Here is an 18,314-nt window from a genome sequence, read left to right as displayed (position 1 = left end):
AAAAGAGGGTTTGCTTTTGGGGCACCTGGCTGGCTCAGTCAGTAAGAGCATGAGACTCTTGATCTCAGGGTCATGAGTTTGATCTCCTTGTTGGGCATAAAGATTACTTTAAAAAAAAAAAAAAGAGGGTTTTCTTTTAAAGATATATACTGAAATATCTGCAGATGACATAATTTGATGTCTTGGATTTGCTTCAAACTAATATGGAGTGGGAGAGGAGTGAGGGAATAGAGGAGACAAGACTGGCCATGAGATGACCACTGTTGAAGCAGGTGATGGGTACATGGGAGTTCATTATACTCTATTTTTGTGTGTGTTTGACCTTCTATACACACACACACACACACACACACACACACACACACACACAGAGCCTTGTTTTGTCTAAGACACTAAATCAGCTCACTAAACTCATAACTGAATTCAGATGAGCACACAGTATGATGTAAGTTGAAGATAGGCCCTCAGGGCAGGAGCTGTGGGCTTGAGACATCAAAGGATGCCACCATGCATGTTAATCCATTTGCTTCAAAACTTCCGAATTCTCATGGTGCTTCTTAAAAAGTAGGGGCACCTGGGTGGCTCAGTCGGTTAAGTGTCCAACTTCGGCTCAGGTCATGATCTTGAGGTTCGTGGGTTCAAGCTCCATGTCAGGCTTTCTGCTGCCAGTGCAAAGCCCACTTCGATTCCTCTGTCCCCCTCTCTCTCTCTACCCATCCCCCACTCTGAAAAATAAATAAACTTTAAAAAAAGAAAAGAAAAGAAAGTAAGCATAGAAGAAGGAGCTGAAAGAAGAGACTGGAGTGATTGGCATATGGAAGAGAGACAACACATACCAAATTGGAATCATGTCAGTTAAGTGGGATCCTTGCCTCGCTCTCCAGCTTTATTTCCAGTCCTAGAGGATTCCCAGGGTCTTCTGCTAACTAGACTAGGGGTGGAATGGGGCTGCTTCTGAGCTGTTGGAATTAGAGGTCTCATTGTTATGATGTCTGTTTTCCATGATTAGCATGAAGACCTTGCAGTGAAGGGTGTTTAAGCCTCTGATTTAGAATTGAGGTGTAAAAAGCATGTAGTAGAAGTAGAAGCTAGGAATCAAAGGAGATGATAAAGCTGCTAATTAAGAGCCTTATATCCAGAGATATTGTTCCCACACTCTGTCAGCTACATACTGGATTGTTTTTATTTTAAATATTCTTTACAGTTTTTATTCAGGGTGGCTTTTAAAAGCCAGCCTACCTTTGCTTACTTAAATTATCTTGTTTTTCAGCCCTGACGTTTAGTTTGCTGGCAAGGCAGCTGATTCCTCCTCTCAACGTCTGTTACGCAGCTTTCTGTTCTTCAGTAATTTATGTCATTTTTGGATCGTGTCATCAAATGTCCATTGGTGAGTTCAGCACTGGAACCACAGGAGGTGGATAGAGTCTCTGTCTTAATCGTTTCCTTATTGCCAAGAACCCAAATTAAAACTATGTTTCAGGTACAAAAAAATGGAGGCAGAAGATGGACATTCTATCCATTTCAGTGTTCAGATTTTAGAGACTGAACACTTCCAGTGTGTCATTATTAATGCCACCTCCAGACCAATCGGCCAGCAAGCTGTTTCCCAAAGGAATTAAGTGGCAGGAGGTACTTCCCTTGGTGAAATTACCACACGTTTGAAATCTGACTGCCCTCAACCTGGAAGATTCAGAGGCAATTTTGCCAGTATTCCTAGAGCGCATCCATCTTTCATCTGGACCTTTAATAACCAAAGTCCATGGGCCTACTTTCTAATAGTTGTGTTAGCTTATAATTTACAGTAAGAAAATGCTGCCACGGTAATCAAAGCATTCAAATCCAAGGATAAGCACGTCCCTTCCCTGAGTCAAAAGTCCGACTCCTAATTTATATTTAGAAATGATTGTTACAGGCACCACACTGGTTGAAGGTCATAGAAGCAGCACATTTTCTTCGCCTAGGTAAACCGGCATAGAAATCAAATACAAAACGCCCAATAATGTTGGAAGGGCATTGCCAACAGCTGCCTAGTGAAGTGCCTTTTCCTGCGCTTCCCCACTGAACGACTGACCACCCAGGCAACCTTGACCATTTTGACTGACACACTTTTTCTCCAGATGTGTTTATATATTGAGGCCGGTTACCATCCCATTGTCCTAGATGCAGAGTGCTACCCTGCCTTTTTTAAGGACAATATCCCACGTCTTTACTAAAATCCATTATGTGTTGATTTTACATTTGGACACTGAGAGGACACTTTTACTGCCATATTTCCAGGCTCCTGGGGCACACTGCAATCATTTCCAAGTACAGATAATAAGGCACTTAGAGTTTTATTTCTGTTAGGTAGTTTAAAGGTAAGATTTGCCTTTGTTCCCATATGTCGATGTGAGGACTAAATGAAATTATGTTTGAAACAGGCTAAGCTCAGTGTCATCTTGCACCTAGTAAATCCTTCATAAGTGTTAGGTGTTATTTTTTTCTTCTTCTTCTTATTGATTAGCTTTGTTTTCTGATCCTCTCAGCACCATCTCACTTTTTACTGTCTCTAAGACCAGGTAAAGTGGCTGAGCCTCATATGCAATTTCCCCTTGATCCCACTCCATATGCCCACATTGCAGAGAGGGTAATATGTGGACACCAAGATCTAAATGCTAGGAGTTGGTCACAGCATGTGGAACCAGAGTTCTTTCCTCTGCTCTTTCTTACTTCTCAGTGGCCACTTTCAAAAGAGAAAAGTTCTTGAGGTCAGAGGCAAAACAACATCACACCATACCTTCCTTCTGTCCAATATGTCAGTTTACCTGCATTTAAAACTTCAGTGGGGCGCCTGGGTGGCTTAGTCGGTTGAGGGTTCGACTCAGGTTCAAGTCATGATCTCACAGTCCATGAGTTCAAGCCCCATGTTGGGCTCTGTGCTGACAGCTCAGAACCTGGAGCCTGCTTCGGATTCTGTGTCTCCCTCTCTCTCTGCCCCTTCCCTGCTCACAGTCTCTCTCTCTCTCTCTTAAAAAATAAACACTAAAAATTTTTGTTTTAAACTTCTCTTTTCTGCCTAAACACCTTCTTTCATAGGTTCCTACTTCCTTGTGAGTGCTCTGATGATCAATGTCCTGAGATTGTACCCGTTCAACAATGGCCACCTGATTCTGGGGGCTTTCATCAAGGATGACTTTTCTAAGCCCTCCTTCTTTGAGGACTATAACAGATCCTTGAGTGTGGTGGCATCCACAACTTTTCTGACTGGGATTATTCAGGTAGGATCTGAGTCTCTGAACCCCTGAAATAAACAAAGGAGCTACAAACAGACCTCTTCCTTTTGTTGGTCCTGTTATCCATTGTGATGTATGTGGAACTTTAGTGATTTATTTGGGGGAAGCCTATGGGATGTGTAGATACACTCTCCTCAGTGACGAAACTTCTTCCTCCTCCACCCACCACTGATTCAGGATGAGATACTGAACAGTCTCATCAGTCCCTTCCATAAAGCTAAAGAAGGGCTCCAGGGACTATGGTCTAGAGTTCTATTCACGATTTCACGTTTAAAAAAAATTCTTTTGGGGTGCTTGGGCGGCTCAGTCGGTTGAGCGTCTGACTTCAGCTCAGGTCATGATCTTGCGGCTTGTGGGTTTGAGCCCTGCATCAGGCTCTGTGCTGACAGCTCGGAGCCTGGAGCCTGCTTCGGATTCTGTGTCTCCCCGTCTCTCTGCTCCTCCCCTGTTCGTGCTCTGTCTGTCTGTCTCTCTCTCAAAAATAAACATTAAAAAAAGTTTTTTAAATTCTTTGTATTTTTTCAACAAGAATAGCACTTGTAGGCTCACATACTATATCTTGGGTTAAGTAAGCATTAGAGTCAGACCTGGAGTTCTTTTCTTCAATGACAGAAGCACAGTTAAAGGACAATAATATCAATGACTTATTAAGATATCAAAACTTATTTTTGGCATGTCTTTGATTCTCTGTGAGAATTTACCATCTAAATCTTCATCCATTGACCTAAAGTCACATATGCTAGCTTTATTTCTCTTTCTTCTCAACCAATCAATCCTCTCTCTAGCTAATTTTTGCTGATCTCTCCTGAGACCATCTTTTACTAGGTAAGGATTTATTGAAAACCTACATCAGGCTACCAGAGTGAGCTAACTCCGACCCTGATACCAGCTATATAACTTACCTAAATCACCTTACCTTTATGAGCCTTGGTTTCCTCGTGTATAAAATGGAAACAATAACATTTGCAGGACTCTTAGGATTAAATGAGAAAATGCATGTAAAGCACTCAGCTCAGAGCCTGTCACATAGTAAGCATCGATATGTTATAATTACTGGGCACAGAAATAATGAATTTGGTACTTTGACAGAGATCAAAAATAAAAAAGTAAATATAATTCCTGTGGTTAAAAAATTCAGTCTTGTAAGAGAAGACAAAATAATGGGCAGTCAGCACCCTCAAAAATAAACATTAAAACTCATTTGTTTTTGAGTCAGTACCTCAAAAATAAATAAACATTAAAAAAATTTTTTTTTAAATTGGGGCACCTGGGTGGCTCAATTGGTTGAGCGTCTGACTTCGGCTCAGGTCATGATCTTGCAGTCCGTGAGTTCAAGCCCCATGTCGGGCTCTGTGCTGACAGCTCAGAGCCTGGAGCCTGCTTCAGATTCTGTATCTCCCTCTTTCTCCACCCCTCCCCTGCTCGCGTCTGTCTCTGTCTCTCTCTGTCTCAAAAATAAATACACATTAAAAAAAAATGTTAATAAAGGAGGAGACGTTCCATTTCCAGGAAGATGAAATCGATATACTTTTCCCTATTCCTCCTGCTAAGTACAACTAAAAACCTTGGAACGTTATACATAAAGCAAACATAAGAACACTCTGAAAAGTGGAGAGAAGAGGGCAAACTGACTCAGAACCACCGGACCCAAGGAACAACACAGTGATGAATTCCCTGGGTTTTCTTTTTGCCTCATATATTTCAGACTTGGTGCTGAAGAAGCCAGAAACCCAAAATGCTAATCAGTGAAGACGAAGAAAAAAAAGAAGCCCTAACAGATGTCTGTTCTTTATAGCCACAGCACCAAGAAGAGGCTAGCAAGACTGAAAAGTTATTTTACATAATAACTACTATACTCCAGACAAACACCAAGGAAAAACAAAACAAAACTGTGGTATCAGCCCCCTCATACCAGCAAAGGCCAACTGAAGAGCCCAGACCATATCACTCTTACCCACCTGTAATGAGGTGCCCACCCACTCCCAACTGGGGGGTTGTCAGAGAAGGCCAAATAGGGAGTCAACACTTGCACTCCCATTGGGCAGTAATGAGACACTCTTTCCACCCTTTGCTGGGGTGGTGTCAGAGATGGCCTCATAAAGGGGACAACCCTCTCTGCTGCAGTGTCCATGGAGGCCAAGTGGGAAGAAGTAAAGACATTCTTGTCACTTCCAGCCAGGATAATATGAGCAGAGGGCTAGTGGGGAGCCAGAACTCCCACCCCTGCCCGACAATAATGAGGAGTCCCCACTGCCTCAGCAGTCAGTGGAAACTGAGGGGAGAACCTGGGCTTCTACATCTATAGGCAGTAACAAGATGGCACCTGCCCCTTCCCCGGCCAGCACTTTGTCAAAATAAGCTAGCTAAAACAGAATATTTAAATAAGATCTAGCATCTTCTAGCACAGTGCCCAAAATGTCTACAACTGAACTGAAAATTACTTGTCATATCAAGAACCAGGAAAATCTCAACTTGAATGAAAAAAGACAGTGAAAAGATGCCAATACTATGATGACAGAGATGTTAGAATCCTCTGGCAAAGATTTTAAAGCAGCCATCCTAAACATGCCTCAGTGAGGAATAATGAACATTCCTGAAACAAGTGAGAAAATAGAAACTCTCAGCAAATAAACAAAGTGTGAAGAAGCAAATGGAAGTTTTAGAGCTGAGAAATACAATAACCAAAATTCAAAATGGAAAGAATGGACTCAATAGGAGGATAGAGGAGACAGAGGAAAGAATGAATGAATTCAAAGAAAGAGCAATAGAAATCATCCAACCTGAACAACTGAGAGAAAGTAGACAGGAAAAAGAAATGAACAAAACCTCAGAGGCAAGTAGGGTGATAATGATATACCTAATATACCTAATATTGGTATCACAAGAGTCCCAGAAAGAGAGGAGAAAAAAGATGGGGCTGAATTACTTGAAGAAATAACAGCTGAAAACTCCTGAAATTCGGCAAAAGACATAATCCTACAGATTCAAAAAGCTGAGAAATTTTCAAAAACTAAATCCATAGAAATACACACTAAGACGAATCATAGTCAATATTCTGAAAACTAAAGACAATGAAAACAATCTTGAAATCAGTGAGAGAAACACTTTACCTATGGGGTAGGGGGGGTGGACAACTCATATGACAGCAGATTTCTTATCCATAGAGTCCAGAGGGAAGTTGCACAATATTTTCCATTTGCTGAAGAAAAGAACTGTCAATCCAAAATCCTTTACCCAGTGAAAATATCCTTCAAGAATAAAAGGGAAATCAAGACATTCTCACATGAAGAAAAACTAAGAGAATTTGCTACCAGCAGACCTACCCTAAGAGAAAGGCTAAAGAAAGTTCTCTAAACAGAAAGGAAATGATAAAAGAAAGAATCTTGGAACACTGGAAGGAAGAAAGAACAATGGAAAGAGTAAAAATATGGATGAATATGATAGATTTTCCTTGTCCTCCTGTGCTTTCTAAATTATGTTTGATGGTTGAGGCGAAATTACAACACTGATGTGATTCAAAATGTATATGACAGGAATATTTAAAACAATTACCATTGACCTTTGAACACCATGAGTTTGAACCACACAGGTCTGCTTATATGCAGTTTTTAAAAGATAAATATAGTGCAGTACTATAAATGTATTTTCTCTTCCTTATGATTTTCTTAACATTTCCTTTTCTCTAGCCTACTTTATTGTAATAATATAGTATGTAATACACATAACATACCAAGTATGTGTTTATCAGTTATTTATGTTATTGGTAAGGTTTCCAGTCAACAGTAGGCTAATAGGAATTATGTTTTTGGGGGGCGCCTGGCTGGCTCAGTAGGTGGGACATATGATTCTTGATCTTGGGATTGTGAGTTCAAGCTCCATGTTGGGTGTAGAGATTACTTACAGTTAAATCTTTTTTAAAAAGGAGTTAAGGGACACCTGGGTGGCTCAGTCGGTTGAGTGTCCAACTTCAGCTCAGGTCATGATCTCATGGCTCATGAGTTCAAGCCCCACATCGGGCTCTGTGCTGACAGCTCAGAGCCTGGAGCCTGCTTCTGATTTTGTGTCTCCCTCTCTCTCTCGGCTCCTCCCCTGCTCATGCTCTGTCTCTCCTTCAAAAATAAATAAATATTTTTAAACAATTTAATAAAAAAATTTAAAAAGGAGTTAAGCTTTTGGGGAATCAAAGTTATACATGGATTTTCAGCTGTGTGTTTTGAGGGGAGGGTTGGTGCCCCTAACCTCTGTGGTACTCAGGATCAACTGTAGTTCGGCAAGATGCTACTATTAGGGCAAACTGAGTAAACAGTACACCAGATCTCTCTGTACTGTTTCTTACAACTGCATATCAAACTACACTTATCTAAAATAAAAAGTTTAAATTTAAAAAAGAAATCTGCACCAGATAATAATGTTTAACATTTAAGGCTACGTGCTAGTCACTGTTCAAAACACTTTACATTAATCATCTCATCTGATCCTTATGACTCCTTGTATGAAGGTAGGTATTACTATGACCCTATTTTAAGGGAACAAAGGTATAGAGAGGTTAAGAGAATTGCCCAAGATCACACAGCCAGTAAGATCCCAACTGGGAATTAGACTGATGGTTGTCTACCTTCAGAATCCACACTTCAGATAATTTTAAAGTTCAAGCTAATATTACTAAAAGTGAAGTGTTTTGTGTCAAAAGAATATAAAGTACAGGAATAACCTTTAGTTGGTTGGAGTTGTCTGTGAAGGAAACAACCACACATTGAGACTTTTCTTCATTCACTGAACCTTTAGTACTTTCTTTTTTTTTTTAATGCTTATTTATTTATTTTGAAAGAGGGAAAGTACATGCATATGAGCTAGGGGAGGGGCAGAGAGAGAAGAGAGAGAGAACCCCAAGCAGGCTCCATGCTGTCAGCAGGGAGCCTGACTCATGGCTGGATCCCATGAACCGTGAGATCATGACCTGAATAGAAATCAAGAGTTGGACACTCAACCAACTGAGCCACCCAGGTGCCCCTAGTACCTGCTTTCTATAAGAATAGCAGATAGGTTTCATGTCCTAGGCCAACTCTGACTGACTGACATTGGCTGCCTACAAAATTATATTAACACAGATTCCGGTGCTACATCACAGGTGAGCAAGAAAGAGTTTATGGTTATAGATATTTGCCACTTACATGGTGGAAGGAAGAAATGGTATTAAAAATGAGCGATAATGTATTTGTATTTGTCACTATTCTCAGATTTGAGCTAAGTGTTTTACATGTCTTATGCAATGTAATTCATTCAAAACACTGCATGTTGAGTATTATTCACTTTTTATAGATGGGGAAACAGGCTCAGAGAGTTTAGTTAACTTGTCCAAGCTCACACAGCTAGTGAGTGGCAGAGCCAGGATCGAAAGCCAAGGTCTTCATCCCTAGGAATCATGCTCTTTTCACCACATCTCCTGAAGAAGAGGAATTTTCCTGAGCTCTTGAAAGAGATGATGGACATGGATTGGCAGGAATGGAAAAAAAAAATTTCTGTGCACAAGCACAGAAACAGAAATCACACAAAAGACAAGAAGCTAACTGGCCCGACCAGAGTAGTGGTGCCTACTGGGCAGTAATGACCAGAGATTCTAGAGACCCAGTGTCCAACTGACTGAAAGCTTGGAAACAAAAAGCTTTTAAACTTAGAAGATTGGTTCTTCCAAGTTTGTTTTCTGAGGTCCTAGTGCAGTGGCAGATGAAATGCGAACAGTAGTAGGTTCAACACTTGTTTATCTTTCCCCATTTTCTTCACTAGGCTCTGTAAGTTTTCTTAACCTGCCTTCTTAAGGGAATTGGAGCTCACCCTCTGTCTGTCCATCAATTTTCCTTTTTTTTTTTTAAAAGTTTATTTATTTTGAGAGAGAAAGCACAAACGCAAGCAGGGCAGAGAGAGAGGGAGAGAGAGAGAATCTCAAGCAGGCTCCACGCGGTCAGAGCAGAGCCTGACTTGAGGCTCGATCTCACGAACCATGAGTTCATGACCTGAGCCAAAATCAAGAGCCGGACACTCAACCAACTGAGCCCCCCGGGCAGCCCTGTCCATCAGTTTTCTCATTGTTTTTTGTTATAAAAAATGGGGGGTGCCTGGTTGGCTAAGTCAGTAGAGCATGCAACTCTTGATCTTAGGGTCTTGAGTTCAATCCCCATGTTGGGCATGGAGCCTACTTGAAGAAAAAAAAAAGGTAGATTGCAAAAGTCTCAAGTAATAAAAAAAAAATGCATAAATTTTAAAGTATTGCCTCAACCTTTAATTCCATTCCCCAAAGGTAACTTTTTTTTTTAAGTTTATTTATTTATTTTGAGAGGACAGAGACAGAGTGAGTGGGGGAGGGGCAGAGAGAGAGGGAGGGAGAGAGAATCCAAAGCAGGTTGTGTGCCAACGCAGAGTCCAACATGGGGCTTGAACTCACCAAATAGTGAGATCATGTTCTGAGCGGAAACCAAGAGTTGGTTTCCAGCCTAACTGACTGAGCTACCCAGGCGCCCCTAAAGATAACTTCTGATAATAGTTCGGGGTGTAACTTTTTAGATTCTTTATATATTTAGAAATACAAATATATAAGACACATATATAATTTATATATTATATATGTATAAGTACATATAAAATACTTTGTTATAACATTATATTTAATATATAATATATGATACAATATGTTTATAACTTATTATATAAAATATATACTATATATATATTATAATATAGTATTTTACATGTACATATGAATGTATAACATCTAAATCATTTATTATATACACTGAACTTATAGAAACTAAATTTGTCTTCAGGATTACATATAATATAATCTATTATAATACATGTATATATAATATATTTCAGGATTACATATATACGTATTTACATTATACATACATTCTATACATTATACATATATACATATACATACATACTATATGTATACATAATATATATATTATACATATATAGCTATATTATAATAGATTATATTATATGTAATCCTGAAGACAAATTCAGTTTAATCATTCTTAGTAAAGACAAAAGTCGAAGGCCAAGAAGTTTGAGCTGGAGTTTTTTAAATTGTCTTTTCCTTTGTGAAAAGCCACATTCCTCACTGGGATATTAACATCTCCTTAAAGGAGCTATCAAAGCTTGCAACAAAAGGGGCTTTAAAAAGGCAAAAGCTTGTTCTGATCACTTGGTCACTGTTAACGTCACATTGATAAGGTCACTAGATTCTGGGGCAAGAACTTTAGCTTAAGTGCTCCTGAAGAAAGAAGTGTGGTCTAGTGCCTGTACAGAGCTGCTGAATCAACACCAAGGACTTCCTTGTATCTTCAATATCAGTTGATGAGAAAAAGAGAGAAGAGTTTATCCAAGGGGCCTAACTGAACTTTTTTGTTGGAAGCCCCCTGGAGAGTGCCTAATTGACGCCATTGTGGGTTGCCTCTCACTGTGGTTTTCTTTCATCTGAACCTTCTACAGCTATCAATGGGCTTGTTAGGTTTCGGCTTCATTGCCACTTACCTTCCGGAAGCGGCAATCAGCGCTTACCTGGCGGCCACGGCACTACACATTATTCTGTCCCAGCTGACTTGCATCTTCGGGATTGTGATTAGCTTCCACTCTGGTCCCATCTCCTTCTTCTATGTGAGTAATTTCTACCTTCACCCAGAGATACCAGTGCCCTCCCCTTGCCTCCAAAAGGAAGTGGACCCGAGTGGAGAGACTGCTGCATAGGGAGCAGAGTCAACACCGTCCTAGACATAATCTCAGCTCTTCTAGATTTACAGTCTGAATTAATTGCAGATGCCAGTTGGACCATGTTATATACAGTTATAATTTAACATGTTCTCAGTTCATTACCATTTTGCCCAGCCCTTTTAAACAAACACGATTTGCATTAAACTTTGGTTTTTAGAATACTGTAATCTATCATAATTCTTCCCATTACATGCCTCATAACAGACATGTATTCTAAAACATCTAAAGAACACAAAATGGCTAAGTAGTCCCTTAAAAGAATGGTGTAGGAGTCACTCTAAAGAATAGGCTGTAAGCAGAACTCCTGGGTCCTTTTCCATTATACTGAAACACATAAAGTGTATTCTCTCCTTATTGGGCATTATTATATTTTAATATCTCTTTTTCAACTTAAAAAAATGTGCATCCTCCCATTTCCCTTCACTGTGCTAGTAATGCTCATAATGACCTTTGTGCCTAAGGATTTCTTTTTGAACTAATCTTGAGGGAGTGTCACCTTCTAGATTTAGGCAATTATCATACCCCTTTCTAAGCCTCTGTAATTTTGTTTTCTTTCAGAACATAGTTAACTACTGTGTAACTCTCCCAAAAGCTAATTCTACCAGCATCCTACTATTTCTAACTGCTGTTGTAGCCCTGAGAAGCAACAAATGTATCAGAATGTCCTTCAATCAGTATCCCATCGAGTTTCCCATGGAAGTGTTTCTGGTAGGTGTTTTGATGCCCCCAATTCATGGTTTAGATCATTTAAAATGCCTACTTTCTAAAAAAAAAAAAAATTTATTTTTTTTTAATTTTTTTAACGTTTATTTATTTTTGAGACAGAGAGAGACAGAGCATGAACAGGGGAGAGGCAGAGAGAGAGGGAGACACAGAATCTGAAACAGGCTCCAGGCTCTGAGCGGTCAGCACAGAGCCCGACGTGGGGCTCGAACTCACGGACCGTGAGATCGTGACCTGAGCCAAAGTTGGACGCTTAACTGACCGAGCCACCCAGACGCCCCTAAAAAAAAAATTTTAATTAAAAGCAAGCAACCTAGGAAGGGAGAGATCAGAGGATACTATAAAAATGATGTTTAAAAAACATATGTTAAATCGTGACAAAGCAGAATATATTTAATTTTAAGTACTAGCTTTTATTTGTAAAACATGCTTATTTTTATTTTTCAATAAATTTCTTATTTTTTAAGTTGATTTATTTATTTTGAGAGAGAGTGTGCGTGTGTGCAAAAACAGGGGAGGGACAGAGAGAGAGGGAGACAGAGAATCCCAAGTGGGCTCTACACTGACAGCAATGCCCCGTGTGGGTCTTGAACCCACAAACCATGAGATCATGATCTGAGCCAAAATCAAGAGTTGGATGCTTAATGACTGAGCCACCCACGTGCCCCAAACATGCTTATTTTTAAAGTATTTTTCTCCATTGCTTCTTTTTCATACTATTTCATAAGTAGTTTTTTTTTTCCTTATGAAAGCAATCCAGGCTCATTTTAGCAATTTTGAAAAACATAAGAAAAAAATAGAAGAAAAGAAATTCCTGTGGCTGCACCTCCCGAAATCAACTACAATTAATAATTTGGGGTTTTCACTTATTCACTGTTTCCTTCTTTCAAATATATGACAGGCTTATGCTCAGTGTTGGTGAATTTCCATCTTCTTCTATGTAGAATTTTGTTTCTATTTTACTTTTTTTTATTTTTTAAGTAATCTCTATCCCCAGTGTGGGGCTCAAACTCACAACCTTGAGATCAAGAGTCACATATTCCACTGACTGAGCAAGCCCATGCCCTTGTTTCTTATGTATGTATGTATGTATGTATGTATGTATGTATGTTTCTTTATTGGGACACCTGGGTGGCTCAGTCAGTTAAGCATCTGACTCTTGATTTCGGCTCAGGTCATGATCTCACGGTTCATGATTCGAGCCCTGTATCAGGCTCTGTGCTGGCAGTGCAGAGCCTGCTTGGGATTCTCCCTCTCTCCCTCTGTCTCTGTGCCTCCCCTACTTGTGTTCTCTCTCTCTGAAAATAAATAAATACACTTAAAAAAGTAAATACTTATTTTTGAGAGAGAATGCACGGGCTGGGGAGAGGCAGAGTGAGGGAGAGAGGGGAGAGGGGCAGAGAGAGGGGGACAGAGGATCCAAAGTGAGCCCTATGCTGACAGCAGAGGGCTTGAACCCACGTACAGAAAGATTATGACCTGAACTGAAGTCAGATGCTCAACCAACTAGGCCACCCAGGCACCCCTGTTTCTATTTTAATAGTGTTGTGATCATTCTGTTATTCAGCCTCCTTTAATCCTCACTATGCTACAGTAGAGAAATTGAGGGAGATGAGATGTCAAATGGATTGCCTAGTCCGTGTCACTAGTAAGTGGCAGAGCTGGGGCTCACCACTATCTAATAGCAATATTTCTTCTTTCTTTTAAATTGTTTTTTTAATGTTTATTTTTGAGAGAGAGAAAGAGACAGAGCATGAGCAGGGGAGGGGCAGAGAGACAGGGAGACACAGAACCCGAAGCAGGCTCCAGGCTCTGAGCTGTCAGCACAGAGCCTGACGCGGGGCTTGAACTCATGAACTGCGACATCAAGACCTGAGCTAAAGCTGAACGCTTAATCGACTGAGCCACCCAGGCGCCCCTCTTCTTTCTTTTAAAAAAGTCCACTGATAAAATTAATCTTTTGCAGTTATAATTAACATTTTTACAATGATAAAGACATTTTCATAAACAAAGCTCAGGTTTTTAAAGTCAGCATTTCTCATATTAGGATCACTGAGTGCTTAGGTGTCCATGAGAATTAATTCCTCCTTAAGAAGTGTCCTGTTGCAGAGATCCCAAAAGTTCACCAAACGTCCATGTATTCCCGTCTATTTCCCAGGTGCCCCGTAGTTAGGCAGAACCATGTGACTTTGGGGCCAAAGCATAGGAGAAAGGGTGTGAGTCTCCATGTTCTTTCCCTGGTGTGATAATCATAGGACTGTATGTTAAAATAATATAGTCCCCCAGGTGGAATTAGCCTGGATCCCTGAGGCACTATTTGCAAAGAAGTTGCCCTGGAGAGACACTGACCCACAACACTCTGTGAGGGCAAAAAAAATAACACTAAGATCTCATGGTTTGTATGTTACCACAGCATAACCTATTCTATACTAAATAATCCAGGTCTGTACTCTGCATGATTGAAAGAGGATGGGAATTGCTTTGGAAATTGAGACCAAGCTCTATCTCATAACTGTCGTCTACTGCTTGGAGATGTGAATATTCTTCCTTCCTTGGAATAGTTGAAAAGCTATTAATTCACAAAGTCCAGAAACGGAAAGACTACTTTTGTAGGAGACTTTCCCAATCACTGTGCATAAATAATGGTGCCCTAGAGCCCAGGGGACAATGTGCACATGGAATATGAGGAGCAGGGTCACAGGCAACCTCTCCTTTTCATGGAACCCAGCTCAGCTCTGGCACCCTTGAGCAAATATTCCCAGTATCTCAGCTGAGGCTTTGGAGTTACCAGCAGATGGCATCTGTGACGCAGATATCAGTCCTCTCTCTCTCTCTCTCTCTCTCTCTCTCTTTAATTTCAGCTTTATTGAGGTATAATTGACATCTAAAGTGGTAAGAGATTTAAAGTGTACATCGTGGTGATCACACGTGCATATATATTGTGAAAGGATTCACCCATCTAGTTAATGGACACTTCCGTCACCTCACGTATTTATCTTGCCTGTGTGTGCATCTGTGCTGAGAGAACATTTACGTTCGACTCTTAGCCAATTTGTTTTTTTAAAGTTTATTTATTTTGAGAGAGAGAGCGCCAGAGAGTGTGTGCGAGTGAGGGAGAGGCAGAGAGAGAGAGAGAGAGAGAGAATCCCAAGCAGGCTCCACACTTTGATGTGGGGCTCGCACCCCCGAACCTCTCGAGATCGTGACCTGAACATTTAACTGACTGAGCCACTCAGGTGCCCCCCTACTCTTAGCAAATTTCAATTATACAGTGCAATGTTAGCACTGTGCACAATTAGCACAATTATACAGTGCAATGTTAGCAATGTCACCATACTTTCCACTAGATCCTCAGACCTTATTCATCTTAAACCTGAATGTTTCTACGCTTTTATCAAACTTTCCCCATTTCCCCCACCCACAGCTCCTGGCAACCACTTCTCTCCTTTCTGTTTCTATGAGTGTGGCTGTTTTGTTTTTGTTTTTACTTATTTATTTTCTAAATGTGTATTTATTCCTGAGAAAGCCCAAGTGGGGGAGGGACAGAGAGTGAGGGGGACAGAGGATCCAAAGCTGGCTCTGCACTGACAGGCAGCAAGCTCGATACAGGGCTCGAACTCACGAACTGTGAGATCATGACCTGAGCCAAAGTCAGACGCTTAACCAACTGAGCCACCCAAGCGCCCTGTTTTTGTTTTTAGATTGCACGTATAAGGGATACCATACAGTATTTGTCTTTCTCTGTCTGGCTTATTTCATTTAGCATAATACCCTCCAGGTTCATCCATGTTGTCACAAATCAAACCCCTCTCTCTCTTTTTTTTTTTTTTTTTTTATCTTAGAGAGAGTGTGATTGCGGAGGGGGTCAGAGGGAGAGAGAGAGAGAGAGACTGAGAATTTTAAACAGGCTCCACGCTCAGCGTGGAGCCCAACGCAGGGCTTGATCCCACCACCCTGGGATCATGACCTGAGCTAAAATCAAGAATCAGATGCTCAACTGACCGAGCCACCCAGGTGCCCCAAATCAACCCTCTCTTGAGAGACAGCAACAGCAGGAATCATAGTGACATTCCTTCAAGCAACCTCAAAGGCAATGAATGTTAAATTATGAGGAAAGGCAATGAGTATAGAGGGTGCTGTGGTGGACTATGGCTGACAGATTAGTTTGTGAGCCACAGTTAAGACATTCCTTTGGGAAACGCTGTAAATAATTAGGATGCACCGTGGAGTCAGGTGGGGGAGGAAACTGAGGTCCAGCAGTAAAAGTCAGTGGAGACTTAGAATTGTTGCAGTTGAGACATTAAACTTTTTTGTGACCTACTTTATACTCAAAGGTTATCAAAGCCTGCAGTGCATTACATATGCTTATGTCAAGTCAAGTGATTGGGAACACTTTCTGCCAAGGAGCAAGGGGATATCATTTCGAACTGGGGAAAGACCTCCATGTTTCCCCTGGCAGTGAAGAAAATAGGAGAGGGAGGGTGAGAGCTGTTCTGCCTGAGGGTATAAAAAGCTTCTTACAGCACCCACCAAGACACTACTGTCTGGATGTGCTGGAGGAAAAACACCCACCAGTCTGTCCTTAACACAGTAGCGTCAAACAGTAAGGGAAAGTTTCAAGGCAATATCTGGGACCCAGGTAGAAGACACTGATAAATAATTCAAGAATCCTATAGCTATAAGAGATGATGCATATTTTAGGTTCATAATTTACATATATGTATATGTGTGTGTATTTGTGGATGTGTTTATGTAAGTTGTACGGCAAACACCAAGAAAGCATCAAAATAGCTGTCTTTGGGTGATTTGTTTCTGCTTTTTAATTTTTCATATTTTCTCTGTGTTCCTTTATAAGCCAATACTACCTTACATTGGAAATAAAAGAGTTCCTTGGCCAGTGTGTACACTTCCTGTCCCTTAACTAGGTAAAGAACAAAACTCTTCTCTGACTCAAGCTATGATCCAGATTCTTCTTTCCATTCCGATCTGTAGGGTTCCCCGGTGTTTTCATCAGATCACAGCATCACAGGCAAACCAATTGCGATCCTGCTTGCTGTCTGGTTGAACTCGCAGAGCAGATTTATGTGTTGGTAGGGAAAATGGGGTACAGCAGCTCCATATTTATTATTCTAAGACCTGGGCATTGAGTTCTGCCGTCACTGGCTTGATTTGCTTTGGTGTGAGGTCTCTATAAGGTGTCACAGCTGCTGGGTTGTCTATTTTCCTGCTTGTTGAAATGGAAGGGAGACTTGCCATTTTAGGAGGAAATGAAAGGGTGATTTAAAAAAAAAAGGCAAGTAATTGCTTTGCTGAAGACTTTTTCTTTGTGCTGTCAAACTCTACTCCATTACTTATTATTAAGGGTTAGTGGGTTAGTCAGTAATGATTCTCAGTATACCTCAACAATCCCCCAACGGATTCTTTATATTGACACAGAGTACCTAGATCTAAAGACTTTTACACCTGAGGCCTTTGTATAGCTATTACCTGAAAACATGTTTGTATTGGGGCCAGATGTTTAAGGTTGGTGAGGACATCCATTTGTTCCCATTGTTATGTCAGAGACCAAGGCTGAATTTGCTTTTCATTCTGGCTACAGTGCTAACAAGAGATTCGGGAACCAAGAGCCAGAGAGGATTTCTGCCATGCCTGCTCCACGGACCTGGCCCCACCTCTCTCTCCAACCTTCATGTGTAGGGAGTGCCACATATCTCATTCCCTGTCTTGCCAGAGGCTATAAGCTCTACTCCTAGAAGCAAAACATAATATCTAGATGATCATATGCATTTTATTTTAACCCCTACAGATTCTTGGCTTCACTGCATTTGCAAACAAGATAAGCATGGCCACAGAAACCAGCAGGACGCTCATCGATATGATTCCTTATAGGTCAGTAACTCCACTTTTCAGGATTACTTTTCCCTTTGTGTTAACCTTTGCTTAGCCTCTGACCAGACAGCCTGATTGATGGTCTCCACTAGCAGTCAAATTTGGGTAATGGGCTCAAATTCATTTTAGAATACAGAAGCTCATGAAGGAGGATGGGCTAGGACAACCCTGTGTTTTGTCTCTGCTCAGCCTCTTAACTCTCATAGTTGAGCCAGTCTCCTTACACAAGGAAACTGTTGGATGTGCTGGAAACCAGAGAGATTCACGCAGTTTTTTCCGCAGTACATCATGAGCCTTCTCAACCTCTGCACCTATCTAACCCTCAAGGATGGAACAAGAGATGCCTCTTTTCCTGGCCTCTCTCCTGGAGCTCAGTGCTCAGGAGATGAGTGTTCCTTTCTGTCTTCACCCACTTAGACTGAATCGGGGTCCTTAAACATTTTCTCACTCGGCGTAGGAAGCTATCTTCGAGTCGTCTGGCATATGCAGTTCTTAAGGACTTGCGATTAATTTACATCATGATTCTTACCGGTGACTATGGGTCACTCTTGCTTCTGTTAAGAAAGTTTAATTTCCGTAACCCTGATCAGATGAGAGCGCTGGATCCTGACCACTAGACCAACAGGGAACAACGCCTCGTAACCTTGATCGGATGAA

At 40.9% G+C, this 18,314-nt stretch overlaps 1 protein-coding gene across 3 annotated transcripts in view; it reads left to right on the top strand.

The window, feature by feature from the left end:
* Window positions 1-18,314, top strand: part of SLC26A8 (solute carrier family 26 member 8) — an 81,229-nt gene that overhangs the window by 28,998 nt on the left and 33,917 nt on the right. For 2 of the 3 annotated variants that reach the window (XM_042986203.1, XM_042986204.1), the window contains exons 4-8: window positions 1,271-1,387; window positions 3,076-3,257; window positions 10,767-10,931; window positions 11,604-11,753; window positions 17,575-17,657. In XM_042986203.1, coding sequence (XP_042842137.1) covers window positions 1,271-1,387; window positions 3,076-3,257; window positions 10,767-10,931; window positions 11,604-11,753; window positions 17,575-17,657 — 697 coding nt within the window. The remainder of the gene's footprint in view (window positions 1-1,270; window positions 1,388-3,075; window positions 3,258-10,766; window positions 10,932-11,603; window positions 11,754-17,574; window positions 17,658-18,314) is intronic. The other variant, XM_042986205.1, reaches the window with a different exon arrangement.

This window comes from Panthera tigris, chromosome B2 (assembly GCF_018350195.1).
Source record: "Panthera tigris isolate Pti1 chromosome B2, P.tigris_Pti1_mat1.1, whole genome shotgun sequence".
In the NCBI taxonomy this organism is placed as follows: Eukaryota; Metazoa; Chordata; class Mammalia; order Carnivora; family Felidae; genus Panthera; species Panthera tigris.
This window is presented reverse-complemented; position numbering and strand designations above follow the sequence as displayed.